Source organism: Tenebrio molitor, chromosome 2 (assembly GCF_963966145.1).
Source record: "Tenebrio molitor chromosome 2, icTenMoli1.1, whole genome shotgun sequence".
Classification (NCBI taxonomy): Eukaryota; Metazoa; Arthropoda; class Insecta; order Coleoptera; family Tenebrionidae; genus Tenebrio; species Tenebrio molitor.
This window is the reverse complement of record NC_091047.1, coordinates 3513215-3540589: the sequence shown is the minus strand read 5'-3', so window position 1 is coordinate 3540589 and position 27375 is coordinate 3513215. Positions and strand designations below refer to the sequence as shown.

General features: G+C 43.2%; 1 protein-coding gene across 1 annotated transcript in view; it reads right to left on the bottom strand.

The window, feature by feature from the left end:
• LOC138123572 (neurotrimin-like) overlaps positions 1-20149 on the bottom strand; it is a 62465-nt gene extending 42316 nt beyond the window's left edge. The window contains exon 1 of the mRNA XM_069038323.1: positions 19736-20149. Within this exon, the coding sequence (XP_068894424.1) occupies positions 19736-19796 (61 nt within the window). The 5' untranslated portion in view covers positions 19797-20149. The remainder of the gene's footprint in view (positions 1-19735) is intronic.
• Positions 20150-27375: the final 7226 nt, after the last annotated feature.

Sequence of the window (27375 nt, the reverse complement as noted above, 5' to 3'; positions counted from 1 at the left end):
ATGACGTAGCCAGCTGCGATGTTAGAAATATTTATGAGGCTGCAGTATCGTAAAAAGAAATCTCTAGTGTATTACTGGTTGTCTACGCGGCACCACAGTCCTCATTAGTGTCGGTAAAGGGGGTTTTTGTGCTAGGGCCCGAACGGTCCTTGCCGCTATTGAAATTAATCGACCTTTACACCGTAGGCGGCGATGATCGCTTAGACGCCGCCACAAGACGTAATCTATGCCACCGCTTAATCCCGCCATCGCGACCCCCCGAAATTGGTGTAATAAGTCGAAATAACGGTAACGTCCTTAGTGTTCCCGTGAGGAACAACACCTGCTCCTCACGATTTGTTTTTGTTTCGTCTTTCACCGGATGAAAGCTCGAGCTGACGCGAACACCTCTCCGAGGAGGCGAAAAAAAATCGCGACCGCCGCCGGGGGTGGCGCGGGGACGCGGGCGCTCATTTTCTCGCGCCGGGAAAAAATGGACTCGTGTTACGGACTCCGTTTCCATTTTATAGATTTAATATCGGCGGAGAGTGGCGCAGGAATGGGACTGCTGAGACTTGTTGCTCGTTTTAATTTTCTCGCAACGGCAACCGGCGGGATTAGCAGGCGTGGACGAGGAGTGCGGCGGCTCCTCGGAGGAGGTGGATCTTTGGCGGCGACGTAAGTTCGTCCCGGTGCAAGGGCACGAAAACAACTCACGATAGAATAGGAGGCAAAGGGGGTTTCTGCTGGCGCAAAAAATGTACCTAAAATTACTCCGCTTTTTGCGCTCGCAAATTCCGTTTCCTCTTTCTTAATTTTTATGAATCCTTTGTCTTGACATTCGTTTTCTGTTAAGTTTTTTGGTGGCGGACTGATTTGTGAGGTGCGGCAGGGGTGCGTACTAGGACCAACACTTTCGTGTCAGTTTTAGGAGAAGAACGCTCAAGAAGAGTGGTCCAGGGTGGCGGGTGCGTATCGGGCGCCCTTATTACTATTAAAATTCCGGAATCGGCTGATTCCGGGATAAACGGCGTCCGGGCGAGGGTCCGGGGCCCTTTCCGCAAAGTCGACACATTTCGACTGGTGGATTAATCCGGAAAAATGTGTAATCCACCCTAAACAACGGCCTTCATCGTTGCTGATTCGAATAAAAATAACCGCTGCCCGACCGGTTTGCACTTCACCCCGTCCCTGTGGGGTTTGTTTTGGCGAGGGGATCGATATTTCAGGACATCAGACATGCCTCGGTTATCTCACACGGGGATGGTGGCGAAAAAAAAAATGTTTAATGAAAACGGCGTATGTGCGCATGTTGTGGCTTCAGCAAGTCGTAAATTGTGGCCTATCAGCGATAAGTTGTGTTAAGGGGACATGAAACAGGGTTATCTGTTCGGTTTACAGCCAAGATCATTTTCAGCAGAAACGGGGCGCAGGCCCGAAAGAATGGGGCGAATGATTTTTTTCGGTGTCGAAGGGGTGCAGACGGGGGTGTTTTCGTCAAATATCAACAAAATGAGTTTTTTTATTCGTTTGTCCATTTCGGAGGGGCCCAATTAAAATGACAAAACACAGATTCGGCGCTGAAAAGTGATTATTTGAAAAATTCAAGCGGGCGGAGCCGTCTGACACCTCTCTTTATTCCTAATGATTAATTTGCATCTTATTGTAGGGGAGAGAAAAGGGCTGTATTGAATGCACGAATAAGTCCCGAAGTAAATTAGTTGGACTTCGCTCATTCAAGATTCAAAGAAAGAAGTAGAAAGAACGAGTGGAAAGCCGCCAAAGACAACATCATTTGTAGAATTTTAATAACACTCGCGAACGAAATCGCTATATTAAAACGGGAAAAGAGAATTGGAATATTTTTCTTTACATGTCAACAGAGAAATGCGTCTGTAAAGTTTAATGGACCATCAAAGTGGGGACGATGGGAACTAATTGAAATGTCAAAATTTAAACGATACAGACGCAAAGAGATCGATGGAGGATTAGCGAGAAATCGTCGAGCGAACTGTCTCATCCAGTGGAGATTTTATATAAAGCCCCAAAAGAGCCGTAAGTTCCCGCAGGCTTTTCCTCCATCCGCGAAACTTCTTAATGGTCGAAATTCTCCAACTGGACGTTTTTCATTTACATCGTAAAGGTGTGGTGGGCCAAAAACTTTGACCGGCAAACAGTCGAGGTGATTAAATCGGAGACAATCGGACACGTCGTGCGGGATCAGGAAAGCAAAACATTTCGTCTGTTAAATTTGATCCCTCCCCCCGAGATATTTTTTGTCGGTGGCAAACGAAGGATACCGTGGCCCCCTTGGAAGTGCTCGTAATTCGAACTAATACGTGTTGGAAGTTGTTATTTGGGCGTTTTTTTATCGTACCTTTCGTAATACACTTTCGGCTCTTATCCTGATGGAGCGGAGGCGAAGCGCGCCAGCTTTTTGCCTAAACCAAAGGAAACCGGAGCTTTTCACTTCATTATCATCACAGTGTGACGCGCGGCTTTGACAAATAATATCCTTCGCTCTGTGCCCGCATCAGCTCTGATGAAAACAGCGATGATCGATATCGGCGCACCTATCCGGAGTGTCCAGAATCCGGGAGAGAGTTCGGCTGGGGTGGCGCGAACGTACGTGGCGGATGGGTTCGTACGGGGCGAGATCGCGCGCTACATTTTATATTGTTGTGGATTGTGGCGTGCGATCACGCATACTTTCCGTAATGCTCGCGATAACGCCGCCTTCTCCTTACTTAATCCATCATCGTCTACCATTCAGTTATCTTGAACCGTGACGTGCTCGTGTATTTCCGCCCGAGTCGCCCTGAAAGGAGCACTAATTACACGAAAACGTTCCTTTCGAGTGTTTCGGCAAATTTGAAACGTCCCACATAAACAATTCGAGGAGACCGATTCCTAATCAGACGACGTGGCTCTTCACGTTGCTCGAAAGTGTTTGATGAGCAGAGTGGGAGGATGAATGAGGAGAGCAACAGAAATGCGGAGTCCAAATGAAAACAGACAGTAGAGTAGTTTTGAAAGTGCTAGAAGATTTTGCTCTTTGACGAACGAAGAGAAGCAACAAGCAACAAAAAGATGCAACTTGACATTGCTAAAACCATTGAAGGAAAGATCGACTGATGTGCAATATTGCAGCGAGCAATTTGTGATTTCGTCATAAGAGAATCCCAGCGCATCCACCATTTTGAATTTTCTGGTTTCTCAAACATCTATAAAACGTAGCTGTTAGATATGGGCCAACCCTTCATGCAGTCAAATAACTCTGTGATTTTACCATTTTTGTAATTTGTCATTTTATAGTTTTCTCAATTGTTATTAGAACCAACAACGGTTTAGGGTTTTCTCCGTTCGGCATTTTTCCGATTTAGCGATTTAACGTCTTCGTAGGTCATCTGATAAATTATTCACTATGCTTTGACAAACAGGTGGAATAAAGTGGTTGCTAACAGAATTTCTAATAGGTTGACGATTAAGATCGATGAAAGAATTGAAAACAAAAACAATACTGAAACATTAATGGTCTCTCGTAATCATTTGTTTGTCACAATCAGGATATTTTTATTTGAGGCCAAGGGCAAGACCTGCGTGATTGATTCATCGAGAAACGACACAGCAGATCGGTTTCGCTCGCAGTCCCCACTTTTAAAACAAACCTACTGTAGTGCAAGCGCTCGCCATTTGCTCTGCGGGTAGACTCGTCGTCGGAGTGGGGCCGGTGGTGGGGGTGGTGCTCGCTTCATTATGATGTAGCGCGAGCGTTCTGCGGCGAAAGTAATTAGTGTTATGGGCATGATGCAGTTGCCCTCGGCAAAGCGAGTGCTTTTTGCAATGGAGCTCTTGACATTTATTCAAATGCGTTTAGATAATGTTTCCTCGCCGAACAAGAGCAACAGCGAGTGGTGCGGGATGTCGGCAATACGAAACCGGAGAGCGGTGTCGTAATTGTCTGATGTCATGATCAATAATGCACGGTGCTTAGTACCGGATGATTCGGAAACGTACCGGAAATTTCGTTTAGCAAAGGACGGAAAAATGTCCATCGGCATGGACAAAAAATAATTGCGGCCGTTGTTCAAATCCGAATTTATAAGCCCGCTCCGCACGTGAGTGCATTCCGAATCGGTGAAATCTGCAATCGCGGGTTGTTGTTTTGTGGGCTCGCTTTTTTTTAAGCTGGATTTGCTCCAATTCCATTACACCGGGATGAAAGGGACGAATCGCGACCATTCCAGTTAAAATGCAATAAAAGGACAAAGCCGGCAATGCGACAATAACGACAACAATGACAGGTTATTATGTTCTATTAATAAAAAAAATTTAACTGCAACAGTAAAATGTTGCAAAATGTCGACTTGACGACGCCGTTTCCGTATCCGGAACCGTAAAGATACAGTGCCACCAAGTGGAATGCTGTTACATTTCGAAATTGTGAAATATTACCTGCAGCGTGTAACGTTATACAATAATAAGTAATTGGATTTGCTGCAGGCGTTTAATAACAATAACGGTGATGCGAAATGTTGACGCTTTTAACGCATCGGTTTCAATAGACGTGTACATTTTATTATGGCAGTTGCTTCCGGTGACACGAAATTTTGCAATTTAAACAATATTGAATTAAAAATGGGTCATATCAATTGCCATATTTTGGAGTAGGGAGACATGGTTTGAACAGGTCTTTGTCGACAAGGTTTAAGATCGACGGTTTTAATACACTTTCCTGGAATGACAAATGACAAAATGTGTTGGACTGTTACCTGATGATCAAATGTAATTAGCGAAACGTCGTGTCAATTTAATTGAATGCATAATTTGATGTAAAGGACTGTTGTTAATTGGTAAGCTTGTTTTTTTCCTGTAAAGGAATTAATAATAATGATAATTCGTTTTCAATGCGTATTCAATTTTTTATTTCCTGCTGAAATGGTAAATATCGATTGAAAAAAGCATGTAAATACCATTAAGGCTATTGTAAATTTCATTTTGATTAACATTAGAATCCGTTTATCGACAAACCAATCAAAGAGTAACTAGAAAAAGTAGGGGATTTACCGAGCGAACGAAAGATTTTATAGTTTTTCAACGACAGGTCATTTAAGTCAACATCACCGTTATTACCAACATGACTGACGACGATAAAATTGAAAACTACCGAAACGAAATCAGATTGCTCGGCTAATTTTGTACAGTTTTACTATTTACATTCCATATTTAGCCTGATTCATGTTCCATATTTACAATGAGAAGCATATAGTGAGAAAAATACGTGGAATCAATTTTAGTCTTTGTATTTAGTGACGTTGAATGTGGAGACATTAATAATAGGTTTTTCAAATGAAAATTGTATAGTAATCAATTTCATGTTGTAATGGTGTTGCTTTTACGATGTGTACAGCGTGAATTTGAAATGCGTCACAATCTTAAAACCCTAGGATCTTCAGACAAATTGTGAAAATCACGTGCATTCAGTTTTGCACTATAGATCCGCATGAGGTCAGAAATGCCATGTAAAGTTCAACCACAAAAGTTGAGTACGCCACTGATATCATGTTAGAACGAATTAGTTATTTACGAACCAAGTGCAGGAAGACGATGTTCCCGCATGAGCGCATTTTTTAAAGCACGAGCGACGAAGGAGCGAGTGCCTTTAATTAATGCGCGAAAGAACGGAAGATGTCTTCACGCAAGTGGTTCGTACAATATTTTTTGCACGAAAATTAAATTAATTTTTTTTATTTTAATACATTAAACATAAACGAACATAAAACCAAGTTTGGTTATTGGAAACAATTGCTTCACTTGATATTTTAATTTTTGCAATAATTTGTGAATTTTGTAGGAACAATTTTCAACGATTATAAATCTTTCCGTAATTTTTTTTAATGGAGGAAAACCCAGGGAAGTTGTATTTTGTGAACTAAATTTTATTATTATCAAGACAGATTTTTTTTTGAATGCCTCAAGGGGCCAATGTTTTTTGCAATTTTTACATTCGAGTCGATCGGGAAACACTCGTTTCGGAGTGAGCGTTGGATGTTGGAAGCGTCGCTTTCAAGGCTATGAGTACAAAAAGTAAGATTAAAAAGTTATCGAGTGCAACGCAAAAAAGGTGCAAGTACCGCGTGCAGATTAGTTGCGTTCAGTGCGACCTTCGGCTATTGTTGGCATCCAGGATTTGTGCAGTATTCTTTTTTTCAACATATTGTTAGAACTGGTGATTTGCGATTTCCTGCATACGATTCGCCCTAACGAGTTTTACAAAACACAATTTTATAATGAGATGACAAAAACGTCAACACATTTTTGTGCGGTTTAACCCGGCGCATCCACCATTTTTGCAAATTGTAATTGATCAATTCTCAACGTCAGATATAGCGGTTTGTGGTTTTCTCCACGCGATCTGTCACAACGGCATTTGTAAAACACGAATTTTACAGCTGTAGTTTGTCGCATCAGAGAAATATTGATAGATGTCTTTATAGATCGTCCAGGCATGTACACCGCTTTCTCAATTTATATTTTTCTAGTTTTCAACGTTATTGTAGGAAATAGGGATTTGCCGTTTCCTCGATTCCATCTACCTAAACAATAATTCTGGGACATATTGTTTGAATGGCGTCTCGCAGAATGCACGAGAAAAATATGCACAATAGTCTAAGCATTGTTGGAAGTTGTAGGTTTTGCTTCGATCGATCTACCATAATGACTTTGAAAAGCACAGTTTTCAGAAGTCTCACATATCAGAAGGATTCGTTAGTTTCTCCGTGGTCTATCCCGGCGCACCCACCATTTTTCTAAGTTACCACTTTCTCATTTTTTACTGTTATCGTTATAGATAGCGATCCACGAGTGTCTTCATTCAATCTCTCATAAATAGATTTATTGAGCACAATTTTTAAATATGGTCTAACCAATCATGTAATATTGTAAAATTTCTCTGTAGTTTTCCCGGCGCATCCACCATTTTTGCATTTTATGATTTTTTTATATCACGTGTTCAAATGAAATCCTGGGCTGGGGAGGCGTTGGAAACCATCAATTGTTGCAGTTTTTTAAAGCGTAGAGTAATTGGAGCATGTTAACAGCTAACCTAAAATTTAGAGCCAAAAAATCTTTCTTTTTTTCTTTCTTTGCATTGTTTTACATTAAAAATAGAATAACGTATTCAATTATGTCCGGATTTAACATAAACAAATGTCATTCATGTCAGACGGCGGGAAATTCAAATTTTACACTGTTCTAAAAAGTTTAATTTTTCCAATACCTACTCAGTCCAGGATTTCATTTGAACGCGCGATAGTTTTCAAATTTATTACTACAGAGAACAACGATTTACGGTTTTCTCCATTCGATCTACCATAAGGAAACATAGTTTAAGTGTCGTTGCTTATCAAAATATCTATGGATATTGTAATTTATCCCGGCGCATCCACCATTTTTCCGATGTATGACTTCTTCGTTTTCTGCTTTAATCTCTCGCCAGTTCCATTTCTTCTGCAATTGTAATTTTTTTATAATGGATCTTAATTTACCAATAATAAATATCACCTCAGCTGCTGGGAAGAATGACTTTGTTCTGCAATTGTGAAAGTGACGAAGTCATTATTTTGAATAATATTTGGCGGGGCACGTCCTCGCCGAAAAAAATATTTCGACGTTATCGGTGAACACACGCCCGACACAATTTTAATGAACCTCCCGAACAAAACTTTCGAAAACACCACCGCCATTCCGTCGAGCGCGGGTTCGTTCCTTTTCTTCTTGTTTCTATTTTGCACCGGCACGTTCCGTATTATTCCAATTAATTGTTTTGTTGAAAATGCAAAACGAGATGTGAACCGCATCCGGCTCGCCACTAAATAATCCGGACGCATCGCCGGAACGTCGCTAATTTCCATAAATTTTTCCGCGAATTATAACGTCAAGAGCATCCAATTAGCTGTCGGAAAAACTTTCCCCATCGAGGGAAGTTGAACGGAGTATTTGCCAAATTGACAATAAAGTTTTGAGGCAACTTTCGCCGTGCATCCGTGTGTTTGTTTAAAGCGAAAGCGAAACCATTTTTAATCCCGGCGACCTCCACACGTTATTAACTTCCGTCCGGCGACGCCGTCCCCCGGTAACCGCCCCCCGACCGGGCGGACGACTCGCATCGGAAATCTATTAAAATAAACGACTTCCGCCACTATATCTGTATTTATCGGATTAATCCGGGGCCGGATTCCGGAATTTAATACCGCGGGGCCGCCGCCCGAGAAAGTTCGAACGCCGCCGCCGCGGAAAAGAACATTAGAACACTTTGAAAGAAATTCTCGCCGTACATCGCAGCAATTTTGATAAAAAGCCACTTTCCTTAATTGACCTCCGTATTTTATTAAATCCTCCGAGGGGCTTCTGCCGCTCGTAAAGCAACGGGTTTAATGAGTATCCACCCTTGAAGGAATACGTCACTTCGCCGTCTCCGTCCCGTTTTAAATAATCTCATTACGTCCCATCGCTCCCGTGAAATAAAGCCGGAGGAGAGGCTCTAATTGCTAGCGCAATTGCGCACACTTTTTTTCCAAACGCCGACGACTTCTTCTCGGCAACAGGTACCTAGGAGTGAAAAAGCCATTTGGAAACATAATCCGATGTGATCCTATCAAATTTTAGCGGTTTATTATGTTTCTTTTATTGTTTTCCAGGAAATGTTAAGTTAATCGCCGTCAAAAATACTCCCATTTTAGAGGTGGAGGCGTTTTGTTAGCAATAAAAACACAACAACGCTTGTCACAAAGCACATCTAATTCCTGTTTGTTTTCCACCAAGCAGAGGGTGACACAGCATTCAGGCCTAATTACTTTATTATCTAGAAAATTTACTTCTTTTTAGTTTTGTCACTTTATACACAAGATATGGTTTTCTTCTTCTCACTTTTAAGAAGCGTACTATAACTGAATTGTTGACGAGAGACAATCATGCAATTCGACACAAGAAACGACAGTGATGAGTTAATTATGTTTTTGTGATTTTTTTATTATCTCATCTCAACTCATCACGTGAGCATTGGATCTCTACCTCACTCCTTAAACAGATTAAGAACATCTGAATAGCGAATAGAGTTATCACATTCAAAATTTTGACAACGTGTAAATTTGTAAGATAAAGTTTTGTGAAAGAAGTGCAAAAGCACTAGAATTAGATCTCTATCTCACTTATGAGAACCTTCTCCCTTGCAGCCAGCCTCTGGGACAGCATTGCAAAAGCGCGATCTCTATCTCAGTTGTTTTGGCTATTTTAGTGTTCAAAAGATATAATTTAGACAAAATAAAATGTGGTATGAGAATGTGCTACGAGGATTGAATCTCTTTCTCACTTGTGAGAAACAACTTCTTCTCAACGAGTGTTAATTTCAGTTAGGTTTCGTATTTAGAAATAATATTTTGTGTGATGACGATGAGGAATGTGACACTTAATCAATTAGTTCTCTATCTCACTTATGAGTTAAGTTGCGAGAGAAATAGTGGAAACTCCGATCAATATCACTCATGAGATATATTATTATTTTGACATGTTAAAATGAAGTATTTGATCAACACTCTTTTAATATGCAAATTGCAAGAAAGATTGACTTCTAATAAATTGGAAAAATAATTTCTTAGGAAAATAACAGATTCATGAAATGAAGTTTAATGAGAGTAAACATTATGACAGATTATTGTTTTTTGTACCATCTTGGCTGCGATCTGGTCGTCGGAATGACGTCACCGCCGCCCCCGTCCCAAATCGAACGCACTTTTCCCCTATTATCGCTTAATTTACACCGCCGCCGGGATTTCCACTGTATTATCGCTGCGGCCATGTTTGTCCCTCCCGCATCCCCCCGTCGACCGCTCCCGTTCGACACTTTGTACGGCAAACCGTCCAACTTGTAATTAACCCTTCGGCACATTTCGAGACTTCGTTCCGCATTAGAGAAATGCAATTGCAGAAGTGTTTAATCCACCCCCGGGAGTCAACAACGTCGTGCATGCGACTTCCGTCCACGAAAGTCACTCCATCATCCGGCCAGACAGCGCCCCTTTGTGTCAAACTAACAATTAATTCGCCCTAATGGCGCCGCCACCGTCACAGACAACTCGCATAATACATCGCTTAATTAATTCGGAAAGTCGCCAACAGTGCTCGACCGCATTTTCGCGGGAAACTCGTAAATATTTCACCGGGTCAGACAATCGACGTTCGGTCGGACATATTGTCGATTGGAAATAAATCGGTGCGTTTTTGTTTTGGAACAAGTGCCGGGGTGCAGTTCCACAATTCGGGGAATGTGCACTCGCCGGTAGATAATTTCGAATGGTGGAATGAAAAACGCATAAAAATGCCGCCGCCGCCGCCGAGCGACGCCAAGATCGATGGAAATACTTCACCTTACCTCACATTCCGTTATGTCAGGAATTTTCATTTTGTCATGTTTACACTCGGATAAAGCACTAAATAACCGCGCCGCCTCTTATTTACCTATTCGCACCGGTCTGTTTACACTTTTAACGGGCGGCGAAAAGGCGAAATCTTATTCTAGTCAGACGCGCCGCCCCTCGCCACGCAAAAATTCGACGCGACTTGACGGGTCTATCGCTGGGGTGTTATTTAATAAATCAGAGCTGCCAAAACAGCCCCCGGCACGATCCGCGTGCCGCCGCCCCACGGTATCGCATCAACAATGGAAAATGCAAAATATGGAAATTAATCGATGTGGAGGTTTTTTACGAAAACAACCAACACGAATTCTTGTTCGAAATCCCAACCGCTTCAAAATCTGAACCTGTTCGAACAAGTAGGACATTAGTGTTTTTCGATTTTGTCGTTGTCGACCCTGGCGGGACGCGAGCAAGAGGAATAACATGAGGGACCATACGTTGGGCTTTTATGAGGGTCGCTACGTCACTGGAGAAATGATAAAGCTCGTCTGCGCTATTAGTTGTTAAGCGAAGTTGGCAACATTGTTCCCCGGTGACATCGCGGTTGGCAATACACCTATTGATGAAGAGCTACCGGGTAATTTGACAACGATGACAGATGACGGATGACTTGAACTCGATATGCACCTGGGCCTGACGAACGTAATTCATTTGTTCGCTCACGGTTGGCAGCACCGTCATTATCGTCCGGTCGGGAAACACATTATTTGGGGAATTTTTATCGGACGCGCAACCCAAAAATCCCCAGATCGAGTCGAACCAATTTATAACGATAGGCATGTAAAGCGTTTAATCCCCTTTTTATCTTTCGTTTCGGTCCGACACCAGAGAGAAAAAAGCGAATTTCCCTTTTTTTTCCCGGCAATGGGACCGGCGATCATTAGAAAGGGAATACTTAGCACGGATTGCAGATCCCATTCAACCGTCTCGTCGAGTGTAAATACCGCGATATGGGCCATTCTGGGGGAGCCCGCACAAACACGCCGCCACCACGAAAGTCGCGTTTGTCGAAATTGCTTTTTTGGGAGGGGGGTCGTCGAAATTTCAATGGATTTTTACGCGGTTGGCAGGCGTGTTTACCGGAATCCGAATGGAATCGCGAATTGTCGCGCCAAGACTCGAAAATTGTACCAAGAGACGGAGAAACGGTAATGGCCCCACAGATTGTGACAGTATGGAGTCGAGGACGGTCACGTGTGGTGTAAAGCAGCGCCAACTTTACGACGCGATAAAATGTCCCCGAGAGTTATGACAGACGTTGCGAATATGAATTCATCAGGGCTAATGGCGGCGTGCTCGGCCGAAGGGAAATTAAGATCGAAGCGAGGAGGTGCGGCGGCGGGTCTGGCGCTGATGTGTGCCGCCGCCCCCGATTGATACGCCCTTATTCAAACCAGATCGCATTTTACGGTTGGCCGTAAACGAGGTGCAGTAAACGTTATGGACTATAACTAGGGAATATTAAAATTCCGAGTGTCGGGGCGCGAGTTTTCGAGTTCCGCTCCGGTCTAATCCGGATGATTGTGGCCTAACCTTTACAACAATTCAGAAAGTGTAATTGAATCAAATTTGTAGCGTGCCGGATCCGACACTCGTCGTCGTGTGAAACTTCAGACCGATTTAATTGAGCCCTCGGCCACTCGGATCACTGTTTAACCTTTGACTGCCGTTTGCCACCCCCGAACAAAAAACCACCCCGATCCAGGTGGCCCTGGTCAAGTTCGGCCACTCTAACCGCACTGTCTGGGATTGTGACAGGTGACAGCTGTCGGCCATCTTCCTCGCCCGCTTCGATCTGCAATTAATAACGAGCAATCTCCGCCGAATTAACGGCCGACAGGCGCACACGATCGGACAGGTCGTTGCAACGATTCTGCATCGTCCCGTTCGCCCCGCCATTGTTCCGGCGCCGACACCCCCCTAATCAAATTTGCAACACAAACCCTAATTGTTGTTGTTGGAGCTTCCTTCGCCGTGCATTATTTACGTTGGGAGCTATCGCCGTATCCGACACGGTTAATTAGTTCGAACAAACAGAGCTCGGTTCCGGTGCACAGACGAAGAAAAAGACGCCGTCACACCGGAAGCTGGAGTGGGGGCGGTGGTCCGGTCGGTGCACTCGAAAATTCGCTAAACGATCACGAAACGAACCCCGGCCGCACTAATTTGCTTTGCGGCCCGGAGCATCGATGAGGCCAACCGCCGGATTACCGCAATGCAAAAGTCCGGGCGAGGATGTGCCGAGAGTGGATGTCGCACGGCGGGGATGCGGTGCAGTCGGCGGGGGTGGCGATTTATTCCACGAATCGGTCAACGGATTGCAGAACTCTATATCTAGATTATTTTTTGATCACCTCAAATTTATAATACATTTTTCTAAATAGATTTTTTTTACATTAAAAAAATGTGAGTTTGCACTTGATGACTTGTATTTGAAATTGCCCGAACGACTTTGCCGTAAAAGACTTCAGGTGAATTAAGAATCTTTTTTAAGGAATGGAATCTTCCTGGATGATCTCGTACGGCTGGCACACCTGTTTAAAAAAAATATATAAATGGAACATCACATCCCTTCTTTCAAATCTAAATCGTCCGTTTTGGTCCGACAAAGCGCTTCCCCGCCCCCACAGTTCGTCCTTTTCCGGCTTCGCCCTTCGAATTTGTGTATTTTAAATCCTTCCCACTCGTAAAGCATCCCTTCAATCAAACCCTCGTCTTTTCAAAGCGGACAATAACGCGAACAATGCCGTCCGCAACACTCCCGAAATCTGTCGGAAAAGCGATAAGACCGAAGGTCAAGCCGAAGAACGTCCAGATTGACGTGCGGATCTGTCGACGGCCGACTTCATAAGTCTTTAAGCCCCGCCGGAATTAGCCGCCGCCATTAATCATCGCATTGTTTCCTTGATCGTCGACACGAATCGCGCGATTGATTGTGACGGAGGCGGCGTGTCCCAGCGTCCGAGAGGGCGACTCCGGGGACACAGAAGAAGACGCCGCCCCCGCCGCCGCAGCGTCGGACATACATCCGAATTTTCATTAGAGGGGCATTAAGCTTGCAAATATTTCCACCGGAAACAATAAGAAAACAGTCGGTTATGGTCCCGAACTGTTTAATTAAGAACGCAATAATGGCTGTAAATTTGGCAAAATTGTATGCAAAGTTGAACTAAATGAAACACTAATAGGGAGTGCTCCTGAGCACTGTATTAAACTCGCGAAATGAAATTAGAATTACCGAAAGCAACCCCCGGACGGCTCAATGCCGGTATTAATCCCGTGTCATTTGTTACAATACCTGTTAATTAAATTCGAGCGCGAACAACCCTTATTCGGAACTTACGTAATTATTTATAATTTTAAGGGACGACTTGGGCGTCCCGAAACAAGGGAAAAGCGCCAGGAAGTAAGCCAAGACCACCACAAGAATAATAATAATCGTGACAATAAAATTTCAAAACGGAAAAGTGAAAGAATTTTTTTATTAAGAATTTAGTGCTGCAAATGGACCAAAATCAACAGTATCGAGGGTACTAGTGTCGGCCTGAATACCGTACCGTGCTCAAAAATGTTCGTAAATTCTTGAAGAGAGAATTAGGTGTGCCACAAGGGTCACCTCTTGGACCCATTCTATTCGTTTTTATTGTTTTATGTCAATATACCTATGTAAATAATGTTTTAAATGTTCTAACATAAATGTGAAGATTGTTTTCTGAGGGGTCTACATGGTTTTTGCAGTACCAAGATTGTTATTGTTATTATTACTACTCCTTCAAAGATTACCCCAGCGCATCCACAACTATCTTTTATGTACTCTCGATGTCAGCGAGCGGGATGCTAAAAACCGCTTCGAAGGGGTGAATTTTCGTGCCCCCCCCCCCCTGCGCGATCGCGTGCAAAAATAATCAAGCGAATTGTTTCGATAAAGCGATTATTTAGCACTTTGCCATTTGAATATTTCTTATCGCGAAAATTAATTATACGCACCTAGTGAAAAATTAGTCCGTAACGAGTTTAAAATTTCGCAGGCGGCGCGCCGCCGCCGCCGGTTAATTGCGTGGATTGATCACGTTCCGGGGCGAAAAGTGTGCGGTTCACGTCCCGGATCTGATTTGAATGACGTCCGGCGGCGGCATCGACACTTTTCGGGCACGAAAGTGGGCGTCTCCTCCCGCCGCCCCAATTTTTCTATAAATTGCGTAATACGCGAGGCGAATTCCTGGAATGGCCGGCATATTCCGCATCCCGGGGACAGAATGCCGCACATCCCCAATTTAGCCGTCGCAACAAATGATTCTCACGTGGGGGTGGAGCGCGGGGCCCAAGTCATTATGGTCAAATTGGTTCGAATTGACAATCGTTTGCTTTGATCCTTACACCTCGATAAAAGTTTACGAGGTGTAAAACGATCGGAACAACGGCTCCGTTTAATTTGGGCGACGGGGTTATGTTTCAATTTTTTCCAGAGACAGAGAGGGGGAGCTGTTGACGGTTATGAAAATGGCGGTCGTTCGCCATTTTGATGGCGGCCCTGATTCGTCACTCGCTGATGGCATTACCTCTAAACGAGATTATTCCAGAACAGGCATTCCGCTAATCCACCTAATGACACGAAAGCCTTTTATAGTGCCTTTTAATGTTTATTGCCGACGGGAAGTTGATCCCCTTCTAATAAGTCTTGGCAAAAATTCCGCTTCCTGCCCCCCAAAATTCCCTAAATTACTTTACAGTTTCGCGACGGTCGTTCGTTCCCTAAATGAAATCTGATTCAATCTCGGAGAGGAAATTTCACGAATTGCCGATACACTTTGAATATCGCCGGCGAACGAGAAACCCGCAATAATTCCCTGTTGCGGATGGGACCGATAAGGGGGGCGCCCTTTGGACGACTTGGACGACGCCAAATTTACGACTTCCCTCTTGGAATTAGCAAGATAACGGTCTTTGCCGGATCGAACAGTTTTGTTCGAGACCACCGGAATCGCAAAAATCGCAATTAACGGATCTTATCGCCACAACGAATGTTTCACCAAAAAGAAAAATAGAAACTGTAGCATCCGAGATCCGGAACTGCAGCTGGACTACCAAGATCGGTTTTCATAATAATACAAATGTCGCACGGTAGGTATTTTACAGCGCTCCAACTAATCAGGCACTCGGCTTCGCCTCGTTTTGGTGCTGTAAAATACCCCTACCGTACTCTTATCTAAATAGCTGTTCTTTTATTTGGCGTCTTCATCCATTTTAATTATTTATGACATTCTGACATCCACTTGGAAATGATAAACCGTTGAAATCCACAGTTATATATCTTTTAATTATCAATTTGAATTATCCGTTCATGTCGATCAAATTCAATCATTATTAATCAATTCATTCAATCAAATATGAATTTAATAAGTTGTTTTGAAGTCATTCCTGTTAATTTGTTATTTTCGCTGTCAGCATCGAACTTTTCTGGAAGCAAACGAGAAAAGCAATCCGTTCCTCCATTTCGCGTAAGACTCGGTGGTGTGTGATTTGATTTCGATCACTCTCCCCCCAAGTTGCCACATATTCGATAAGCGTCACTCCAAATGGCCAACACCTCTTCATGTTCCAAGAGCGAATTTGTTTTAGATTTTTAATTTGAATTTCTGTCGTGTTTCGATCGGAATTCGCGGTGGATTAACTCGTCGCGTCTCGAGCGACCCAACCTCAACGAATAAAACTGAATAAGCTTTATCGACACTCCGTCCTGTGCACAAACTACTGACAAAGAGAATTTAGCAACACGTGTTTTAAAACCCCGGAAATTTATTACTACTTTATGTACATATTCGGTCCTAAATCACCGAAACAACCACCTAGAACTGTCACCCAACACGAGCAAATGCACATTAATAAATGAAATTTGCCGATTCAACTGGGTCACGTTAATACCAATACATATTTCAGCCAGACAAGACTCCTCTCGCTAATACCACCACAATTATTCTGGATTTATGGCAAGAAAGGGGCAAAAATTGGAAACGCGTCCCGTCCGCCGCCCTCGCACCTCGGTTTCTTTAAAACAATAAATAAATTATGACGGATGCGCCGCGACCGTGTCGTTGCTGCGTGCAGGCCGCCCCCGGCATAAATCTTAGTTTTCCGGCGGAGTCACACAAGTGATGATAAAATAAAAAGTTATACGAAGATGAATCATCACGGCTAAAACAAAAACCACGTTTTATTTTCATTACTTCAACTGCACCGTCCCCGGAGAAATCCGCCGGAGGCGAAACCTTCCAGGGAGATAATTACGACGGCCGACTCCGGATCGCGGATGTCGAAATGCGACAGCGGAAGCGCGCGGCCACCTGGACGGCCAGATTCGACACGCGGATACGGCGTGGGAGGTGTGATTGATTTCCGATGCGAGGCGCACTCATAAATCAAGCACGGAAGAGTTGTTGCGACGTTATTAAACAGATAACTTGGCGAGGTAATAACTCGGAGCGCGGGGGCGGCGAGGTCGGGGGCAAAGTGGTGCGGACCAATCGTGTGGGAAAGGATGGGGTTTTGAGTCGCGTCGCAGAGCACCGGAGAGCCATCCCTCAGCGCGTCGCGTGTCGCCCTCTGATGGCCGTTATTTCGCGGTTATCTCGACGACTTCGCAGCGAAAGTAGATACCGCGTTGTATTTCGTACATCTGATTGTGAAACGTTCACAATTAAATTTAATCTAATGCAAATGTCTTTCGCACGCTGCCAACCCCTGCGACTTCCTTTAACATTTATGAAATTTGATAATTTCCCCGCACACAGTTCACGAAACCTTAGTTGGAATTAAATTAAATTGGTAGAAGACGAATCTCGCCGCCGCACTCGCGCCCCCCGCCTCGGAGATTCTTCCGCACGCGCCGCCTCCCGCAGGTGACCTGACCGAGCATCGATGGGGCCCCACCTGAGACGGATCGACCTCCTCGATTAACCCTCTCCCAACTTTGTCGCTTTCTTGTCGGGCGTTTGTTCTTGGGGGAATTTCCAATTTAAACCGTATTATTTAGGAATTCGGGCCCGGCTAAAACTCATTAACAATGAAAATACTAACGTCGGGCCCTCGTAAACGTCGTTCGGGGCATCTGCTGCCTTATTACCGGAAGGGACACGATCTCATCGATAAACCATCGGAATTAACGCGACAATAATTGTTCCGACCGGAGGGGCGGCGGAAAACTTCCACCTCCGACACGCTTTTTGCCACACCAGACAGATCGGACCGCGAAAAGGTAAACAAACACGCGGAAAAAATCGAAACGAAGGGGGAACCCCCGAAAACACAACGTGAATGTATTATTGGTTGCATATACACGCGCAAAAAATTGTTGGGTAAATATTTACAAACAAACTTCGTTTGACGCGCACCGTGCGAGGGATGGGGAACCAGACATCAGAGTGGCCTTGGATCGCGAAGCGAACCTCCATGAGCAGATGCATCCTACTTCAGGTTAGAATCGCCGCAGCGATATTATCACAAAGCCGTGACGAAGAAAAATTGATTCCTTCCCAAATTGTCAAAATAGTGGGTGAGCAAAAAAAAATTTCGGATGAATGCAATAGGATGGTTATTGGTGAAGACCATGTCAACCAGCTATCCTACCAAACAAGATGTAAATATTTTTTGTGCAACCGTACGCGAAACGAGCACCTAAAACAGGCCGCGAAATCCAATTTCGCGGCCGTTGCTTTTAACGACGGCCGTTGAAGTAAACATCATTTTAATATTTGGTACAAATCAGAGCAGCCATGTACTTTTTAACTCTGGAAGAGTACCTCCTCCTTTTTCTCTCGGTACGTTAAAGAATGACTTCGCGGCCTTGATATACAAATAACAATTAATGGGAGAGTTATGAAATGATTTTTTCTTTGCAAAAATGGTGGATGGTTTGCAACAAATATTTGACAAATGCCTTGCAGTCAAACAATAGTTACACATGGAATATTTATTTATGCGTCTGAGTGCATAATTGTGTACATTTATAACTGTTTGCGCAGAGCCCCGTTTTAATCATTTAAAACTGTCGTCGATTAAAATTTTATGATCCATAAATAACGCAAATGTGTGAGTAAACAATAAGCACAGTGATATATTTTACTTTATTGACAATTATTTGATGATGGTTTGACTGGTGGTATTGGCGGCGAAGAGAAATTGAAAAGTACAGTGTTTGCTCTAGAAAAAGAAACACTTTGAGTGTAAGACAGTTTCGAGACGGAACGTCCCCCGGAAGTCGTAACGTGGGCATTTTATTTAAATAACGGATCGATGAAGGACCGGTTCGAATGCATTTGCATCGTACGGAGGAAGAGTTGGAGCAAATTTGCATGAATGCACCTTCGTTAAATTTAGAAGATATTGGGTTTGCTGTGGAGGGAAAAACAAGAAGAGATTGAATGAAGGGGAATCGTAGAGTTTCAGTCGCATCAGAAAGATAGGAATCGGGATGGTCAAAAAAAGACTTCGAAGAACTATACAAAAGGTTGGGAGTCAAAGAGACAGAAACAAAAACAGGGGAGTAAGAAGTGATCGAACGGGCTACAATGAATGCGCTTTTAGTTGCGAGAGGCAATTTATCCGAAAGGAATTTTTAAAGGAATAGAGGAGATGTAAAATTGCTCCGATAATTGCTCGGATGGATGGAAGAAAGGGGGGAAGCTTTCGCTTTCGGATGGTCTGTCGGGGGGATGCAAAAATGATCGGTGGCATTTGTCTACTTCTGATGGGTCGTCGGGAGCGGTCCTCGATCTTGGCGGGGACAAGAAGACCGTCGTCTACATTTATTTCATCCTTCAAGATTGACAGACGCACAAAACCGTTTAAAAACACAAACGAAACCATCAATATTTCCCGACATTGTCACAAAATAAGTGCAAATTTCGAACATGATCGCACCTTTTCACTCCGCCGCCCACGCGATTCTGTCGTCGACTAGAAAGAAGAAGAAAAAAAAATTGCCACAATCGATCAAAATTGACGTGAAACCGTGGTGTTTTGCGACGAAACGGATGAATTTTTCAATAAAACCAACGTCATATGTCAGCCGCCGCATTTAAATAAAAAACTACTTTGAATGGATCAAGAATGCTGCGGAATATGACAGAAGGGATGACGGCGGCCACTTGGTCGTAGCCGCCCCCTGTCGTAATTGAGGCGGCCATCGAAGGCGCGTCTCTCCGGTGCGAAATAAATAATCGCGCGGGGTTCGGCCGCCCCCGGTGAGAAGGTGACGGCGCCCGTAATTAGACTGGGGGCCTTACCTGTTGATATGAACATGGAGACGATCGCGATTTTTATGAGAAATCCCTCCTTCTGGACCATGTTGACCGTTTCTGGACTCGCCCCGGATCACTTCACCGTCATCGCAACCCCAGCCGTGGACGCCCTCTCCGTGGCCATCCGGGCCGCGCGGTCCGAGTCTTCGACGGCGATGTCCGGTCGGGAGCGAAGAGCGAATTTGAATTGCAAATGGGCGCGAACCTCCGACGGAGCGGCGATTAATCCGGGTGCACGCACTGCCCCCCGGGTGCGAAAAGTTGCGGCGGCGTTCACCGGTCGGAGGCGGCGGCACGGCGCGCACTCATCTCTAGTTTCCGGTAAAACCGATGCGACGGACGCGTAATTATCGCGTGCGGCACGTTCAAAGTGTGTACGGCGCGCGTCCCGACGTCAAACTGGATCCCGGGCCGGCGTTTTGCGCCGCGACGCCGCCCGGACCTGCGCCAATGGGGCCCGAAGATCTTCGCGGCGCTTCCTGACTTTCGGACGACTTAGGGTCCGGAGGTGGCGAACGGTCCGGCGACGTTTTGTAATTTCCTCCGGTGCTGGACGTGGACACGGTGGCTCGGGGAGGTCTTTCGATGAGATTTTGGCGCCGCAAAGGCGGTTGATGTTGTTTTTGAATTTGACTTGCACATTTTACCCAAGCCTGAGACTTCAAATGGAAAGAGAAAATAAATTTTGAAGGGATAATGTCGTCGAGTACAGGTGGAGCTAGAATAAGCAGATTTTTTTGAAAAGTCAAGATTTGTGAAGCGTCAATTGTGCGTTTTTTGTTTAAAAAATATAACAAGAAAATGTTTAGAAAATTGTGCTAATATTTTTCATTTGACGGACTAAGTAACATTTTAAATTACGTCTCTAAAATTTGGAAACTATTTTTTAAAATCTGAAATTAATCGTTTACAAAAATGGTGGATGCGCCAGGAAATTTTCCATCCAATGTCTCTTGTTTGACGGTGTAGATAAAACATTTTATCATGAGAATATGAAGAACTCCCTGTTTACCAACAAACCTTTTGATAAGCCTATTTGCTACATTTCTGTGGCGTCAGTAGCGGTCATTTAATAAATCCAAAATAATCTTACAGAAATGGTGGATGCGCTGGATTAATTTTCTAGAAAATTTTGGAGTATACTTTTACAGTTCAATCAAGAAAAAAAACTGCATTTTAGGTATTGCTAATGTTAATTTAAAAAAAAATGGGAAATTATTACTTTACAAAAATGGTGGATGCGCCCGAAAATTTTCCAACAAGTGTTTCAGGTCATTTTAGGTAACGGGCTAAATCTTGGAGCTGAAACTGAGAACAGCATTTGCTCTGGCGTTGATATTGATAATTTAAGAAAACCAATATGTTGTTACAAGAACGGTGGATGCTCCAGGAAATCTTTCCAATAGATTTTTTTAATGTTTCAATGTCTGTTTAGCTATTCTGTGAAAATGGTGGATGCGCTAAGAAATTTTCATAAAAGGTGGCTGTATCTATCTTGCCTAGCAGTTAAGCTAAAAGCTGAAAGTTCCATTTTGTATATTTTATTATGACGAATTTAGTCACAAAAACTGAATTTCTTTGAAAATAATATAAACAAAGCAAATTACGAAAAGTTGTGGATGCGCAATTGCGCAAAGCAAATTTTTCCAATTAATTTATCAAAATGTTTAATATCAGGCAGACTACATAATTTGAAAAACTACGTTTTTGAAACTTTGTCAACACCAATTTTACGAATGAAGTTGCACAATTATAATGTTAATTGTGAAAGATAAAAAATTATTATTTACAAAAGAGGTAGATATCCTAGGAAAATTTTTCAACACAATTTCTTCTACATTTTTAAAGGGCTAGATGCGGTCTGGAAACTGTATGTTGTCAACCAATCAGAAGGCACTAAATGTTTTTTTTTATTGACGTGGTGGATGCGCCAGTCCAGTTTTGATTATATTTTGTATTATTCTTGTCTTAATGATCGCATGTAAGGACTACCCTTTGTAAACTAGGGATATTATCATTGATTAAAAGAACAAAAAAATGCGTTTCAAATTATGTATTGCAAATTATTCTTTGTAATATGGTGGATGCGCCGGAAAACTTTCCTCTCTGTCTGACTAAGTAAGAACTAATAGCATTTTCTAGATTTATCGTGACGAATTTAATCACCAAATCTATAATTTCGTGTTTAGTATCAGATTTAGTAAATTACCGCAAGGAGGGAAGAAAGTGTTCGAATACATTTTTCAAAAAGCAAATCTACAGTCTTGAAGAGTAGCCTCTTTAGCCTTTACAGCCTGTAATCAAAATACACATACAAAATATGCATTTTTGAAAAACGTAAGGATACAAGAACAAATAGTTGTGGACGCGCCACTGTCTTGGTTTCATAATAGAAATCATAAACGCAATGGGTAGCAAAGAAAAAGCGAACTCTCGCTTTTTACACGCTTCATGCGTGTACACTTTTTGTATGACAAAAAAGGATCATCTTATCGGAGGTTGGGTTGGCGTAAGTCAGTTATTAGTTGCAGCTCGACAAACGGTGCAGTGTACGAGTATTAATAATGGTGTGTTTGTTATTAAATCGGTTAAAGTGCCAAATTTTACAAACGTGGAATTAACGGATATGGTGCTCGCGTACGGTGCAGCTCAGACGCAAACACTACCGGGAACAGTTTCCAGAGAGGTCAAACCATATAGTATGGCGCACTTTAAAAGAACAAGCCCTTCATCTTTAACATGCACAAAAAGTACAAGCCCTGCAACCAGGAGGCGACGACAGTTTTGTGAACAACTGCTGGGAAAATGTGTACAACAACCACAATTTTTACGTGTGTTTTATTTACTCCAAGATCTCCGGATTTAATTGCTTGTGATTTTTTTAATGGGGGCATTTAAAACAGCCGCCAGCCAGTAAATTCGGTAGAAAAACTAACTGGACAAATCGTGGCAGCTAGTGCCCAAATTCGGGAAGATCGTGAAGTTTTTTCAAGGGCACAGGCGTCTATCATGCAGTAAAGAAAGCTTGCGTATGAAACACTTTCTTTACGGGTGGGATTGGAACATTCCCTGCGCTCGCGCGTATGAACTTCCCACTTGTAAAATAAAAATTTGTGCTTTGTGCATTCTGTTGCATAATAGTGTATTATTATACGAGTTTTATAAGACGCTTGAAGACGAGTGTCACAAAAACGAGTGTAATATACTGTTTTTTTTACTTTGGTGATATTATTGCTATTGCAGCAATACCAACGTAATAGGTATAAAAAAACAGCCCAAAAACAGTTTCACAAAAAATTCCTTTGTGACACTACTTTTCGTTCACAAAGACTCACTTATGATGCCAAAGTAGAAAAAAAACTTTAAAATCTCCGTAGTTCAAGGAAATAGAGAAGATGTAACAACTGTATCATGAACAGAATTGCAATTGTTTTTCTCAGTAACTTCAAAAAAAAATAATTTAACTTGAATCAAACAGTTTTGATGTATATCTTAATCCATTTCCGCTGTGAGAATGATTCAGTAAGTGATAAATAATTTATCCCGTTTTTAAAATTCCCACTCTAGAACATAAAACAAACAGTCGCATTAATGCAAAGGCAAACGAGAACGACAACCCTAAAGTGGATCTTAATTAACGCTGCGACGTTAAATTTCACATTTTTTTGACGAAGGTGCGAGTTAATCAAGTCGGCGACACCCTTCGGCCTTGCCTAAAAATTAGTATCAGTTCCGGTGGCACCGCCACTCGCGCCGCCGTCTCCAGAATGACCGATTAACTCGTGAAATTTGATCTTTCAGACGCCCCGTGCGAAATTAAAAATGTCGGAAGCGGTCTCGGTGCCGACTCCATTTCCGGTGAAATAATCAGAACCGGGAATATGTACGTGAAATTGTTATTACAGCCAAAAAGAGTAAAAGCGAATCTAGCTTCCTCAAAGCTCGATAATCAAAAATGCAATCTGCGACGCGAGAACGGGGCGAGTCAGGTGTCAGAAGTGACACTTATCGTCCAGGAGACGGCGGAGGTGTCTACGGCGAGTCCAAATCCCTTTAGTTGTTTAATGGTTGCCATGACGGTCGGCACTTCGCCGTCAATAATTAACTAACCAGAGGCACTCTTGTCTCGTCGCGACCGCCGTCACATAATTCGTTAAATCTTCGCCGGCGTAAAAATTAAACTCGACGAGCGCCAGATTGCGTCGCCCCCGTCGCTCGCCCCCAGGGGGCCCCGCGCTCGACATGCATCCAGCGCGACTCAATTACGCGGCCATTTGCACACTATTATGTTTAAAAATTTGATACGACCATAATAACTTTTATCGGTGATGTTATTATTACGGACCCGATATTGGCTCCGGGCTCGGCGCGGAGGTCTCCGGGGCTTAAATTTAATTACGCGTCGATTTAAAGTGCGCTCCAAAACGTAATTTCGTGCGGCGGCGCTTCCATCTGATCGAAAATAGGCAACCAAACATACACCGACCGGTGACGGATCGCGCCCATCAACGTAACCTCGTTCCGGGACCAGACCGTACCAGGGGGCGGCGCACCGTCCCCCGTTTATATATTTAGCGGTGCATGCTGCATGAAAACTCGGCCGCGGGGGCGGCCGGCGAGATCCGGGACGCGGAATACATTTGAATCTGATTAAGGGGCCGGTGCATACGCCGCCCCCGAATACCACGAGTCTGAGAAATGAGCGGTTTTACAGGCTCGAGGTGCACGACCAGGAATTGGAAATGCGCCGCATCCTGTTCTGGTGTACCTATACTGTCGAGTGATGTGATTATTTGGTTGCCTAAAAGCGAGGGGCTTCTAAACATATTCGTTTTTATCGGAAAATTGGACAACTGAAACAGATTTATTGTTCTCTCAATGAGCTTTGTGTCGGTTGAAATCAAGTCGTGTCGAGTGTCATCGGCGCCATCTTGCCGGAATAAAACTGTGTACAATTAAGTTAAGGAAGATAAGAGTCCGTTTTGTTATCTCGTCCTTTATTAACCTCAAACTTCGTTAAAAGTTTCTTTTTCGTCGGCAAGTTGAGGTGATTGGATTGTGGCGATCGGCGGCATCGATTGAACTGTCAAGATATTTATCACAATTATTCATAAATTACAGGTGGAGGGGTGGCGGCCCAGAGCCGAACTTTTGCAGAACGCGCCGCCCCCGTCTGTTTATTTTTCGTCGCGGCATTACCACCTGCGTTTGCGAAAACCGGTCAATAAAAGTTGTTATCACAAGGAATAAAGGAGGAGATAAAGTTTTTCGGGGGCTCGGCAACAAGCCGGAACACCTGTCCCTGTGCGTTTTCTTTATCGACTGGTCCGGACGTCCGACCAAATACTCCGGAAGGTTTAAGAATTTACGGGTGGCAACAGCGGCGACGTGATTAATTATGTTATGGGACGGGGGACGGTGCCGACGGGGTTGGAGTGGTGTCGACGGGACCCAAATGAAATGTTAAATCTATCCGGAGCCGTGGAAATTTGATTTTGAATGTTTTCTTGGGAATTGTGTGTCGCTCGTAAAAAGTACCCATCCAGTCAGCAGGTTTTACGATTGGAAAAGGACGCGGCCGGGGGATGGGGTTGAAATTCAACAGGCACAGGTCGTTCGGTTCTGCAACAATTGGAGGGAATGCAGGTGGACGGTAATAAGTCACTTAGGCATCGCCGATTGTTTATTTAGCGTGAAAATATCGAGAAAGCTCGAGGGAAATTGCACTGATGGAGCTTTTCCAGGCGGTGGAACTTATTGACAGAAGGAATTGCACCGAAAGTAATTTTTTAGTCTGTGATTCAAATTTCCCGCCCATTGTTGACCCTTGTCAACAGAGACTGATTTGAACAATTGCAAGAAAAGTAGTGGCAGAATATTCTTCGCTAGGAAAATGGTTGGTGTTCGTCGGATACTTTTTCGTTGATTCGGTACCTAAGCCAAGACTTTAAACGAGAATAGTTAGGAAAATATGTTTATTCATGATCATTTAAAACGGAAATATTCCATTTTCTTTTTCAACTGGCTTTATTTAAAAGTTTCTCCGGAGGTTCGTGTAACTCTGCTTATCCAATCTGGCGAATTATGGAAACTAAACTAATTAAGAATTAAGAAATCGTGATGAAACATAGTGCGAAACACAGTCAGGAATTTTTCCTTTCCAACAAACTTTGTTTGAAGAAAATCGTCCCACTAGTTTTTGTAGTAAATGCGTTCAAACATAAAACCAAAGAGACAAAAAGAAAATCTATAATCTGTTTCAAAATCAAATCCACCACCTGTTGAATTATGTTGGCAGAAAAAAAGAAATCCCTAGAATAAGTTTCATTTTTTTAGGTTGGCCTTACCTCCCGCCAAAATTTGACATTGAACTGTTGAGTTTTTTACGTAACACAAAATAATTATTATGTACAAAAAGGTGGTAGCTACCATATCATAACTTTTGAGTGATATAATAGAATGAGAATAAAAAAACACGATGAATTACGACCTAAACGACTGTCAACAGTTTTCTTTCATAACCCCACTTTTTTCTGACACTTGCAAACTCACTAAAACCAAAAGTTGGCGTCGTTGTCGGTTGTATTTTCGAGATAAAATGCAGTGTTGGTGGATTTTTTATTCTGAAACAGATTATAAGATATATTACTTATCAAAATTCTTCAAAAAAGTATATTTAGAATAGAGATAAATAAATGAAGTTAAAATAATGATAATAACCATGTAGCAGGTCAAAGTGCCACTATTCGTTTTGGCCGGGGTAGGAGGCCAAGAGGTCCTACTTATGCTCGCGGGACAATAAGATCGCTGTTCGAAGATCAGGAACAAGCAACACAACGCACGGCATATGACGTCGCGACGCGCCCACCCTGCCGTAACCTTTTTTGGGGACGCTCATTTCGAAATAATTCAGTTTGTTTGTGCCGTCAGTCAATTCATTTTGAGTTTATTGGTTCAGGGTTCATTTTTGTTTATCGGATCACTTTCAGTTTTATTTCGGTTTCGCTTTCAGTTTCACTTTCGGTATTCGTTTGTTTCTTTCGCGGTTTCTTTAGAGTTTTCATTGTAGAGTCTTTGTGCCAGCCAGTTTTGGGGCGGCTGGAATCACACATGTTAGCCCCTAAATTTTAGGCTGAGGTGGCCTCACGCCTCTAGGCTGTCTAGCTGCGGCCTATCTATTCATCGTTCGCTTTTTTCTTCTTTCTCCTTTCCTTTTCCTTCAATCCTTCCTCTTCTTCTTCTCAGCTCGGGTAACCGTACGGCAAAGTTAATTCCGATCCCCTTTTGTTCCCGTGACTTGCCGGAAAGTTATCTTCTTCTCTTCTTTTCCCTAACCTTCTTCCTTCATCCTTGTGGTGTCCAACCTTTTGAGATCCTGCGGGAAATTGCCGTCAACATCTATCGTGTGTTACGCGTGGACTCACCGACACATTACCGCTTCGACATCCGGATTTTTCGATCGGTGAAGTCCAACGTAAACAAACCGGCGCCATGTTCGACCATCTGTCATTTAGCGTGCAAGTGTAGGATCGCCGGAAGTTGTCATCAAGATGCGCGGTCAGTACAATAACCGGGACGCCTTATCGCCCAACGGAATAAGGTCCAGATCTTTCGGGTTGATCTCC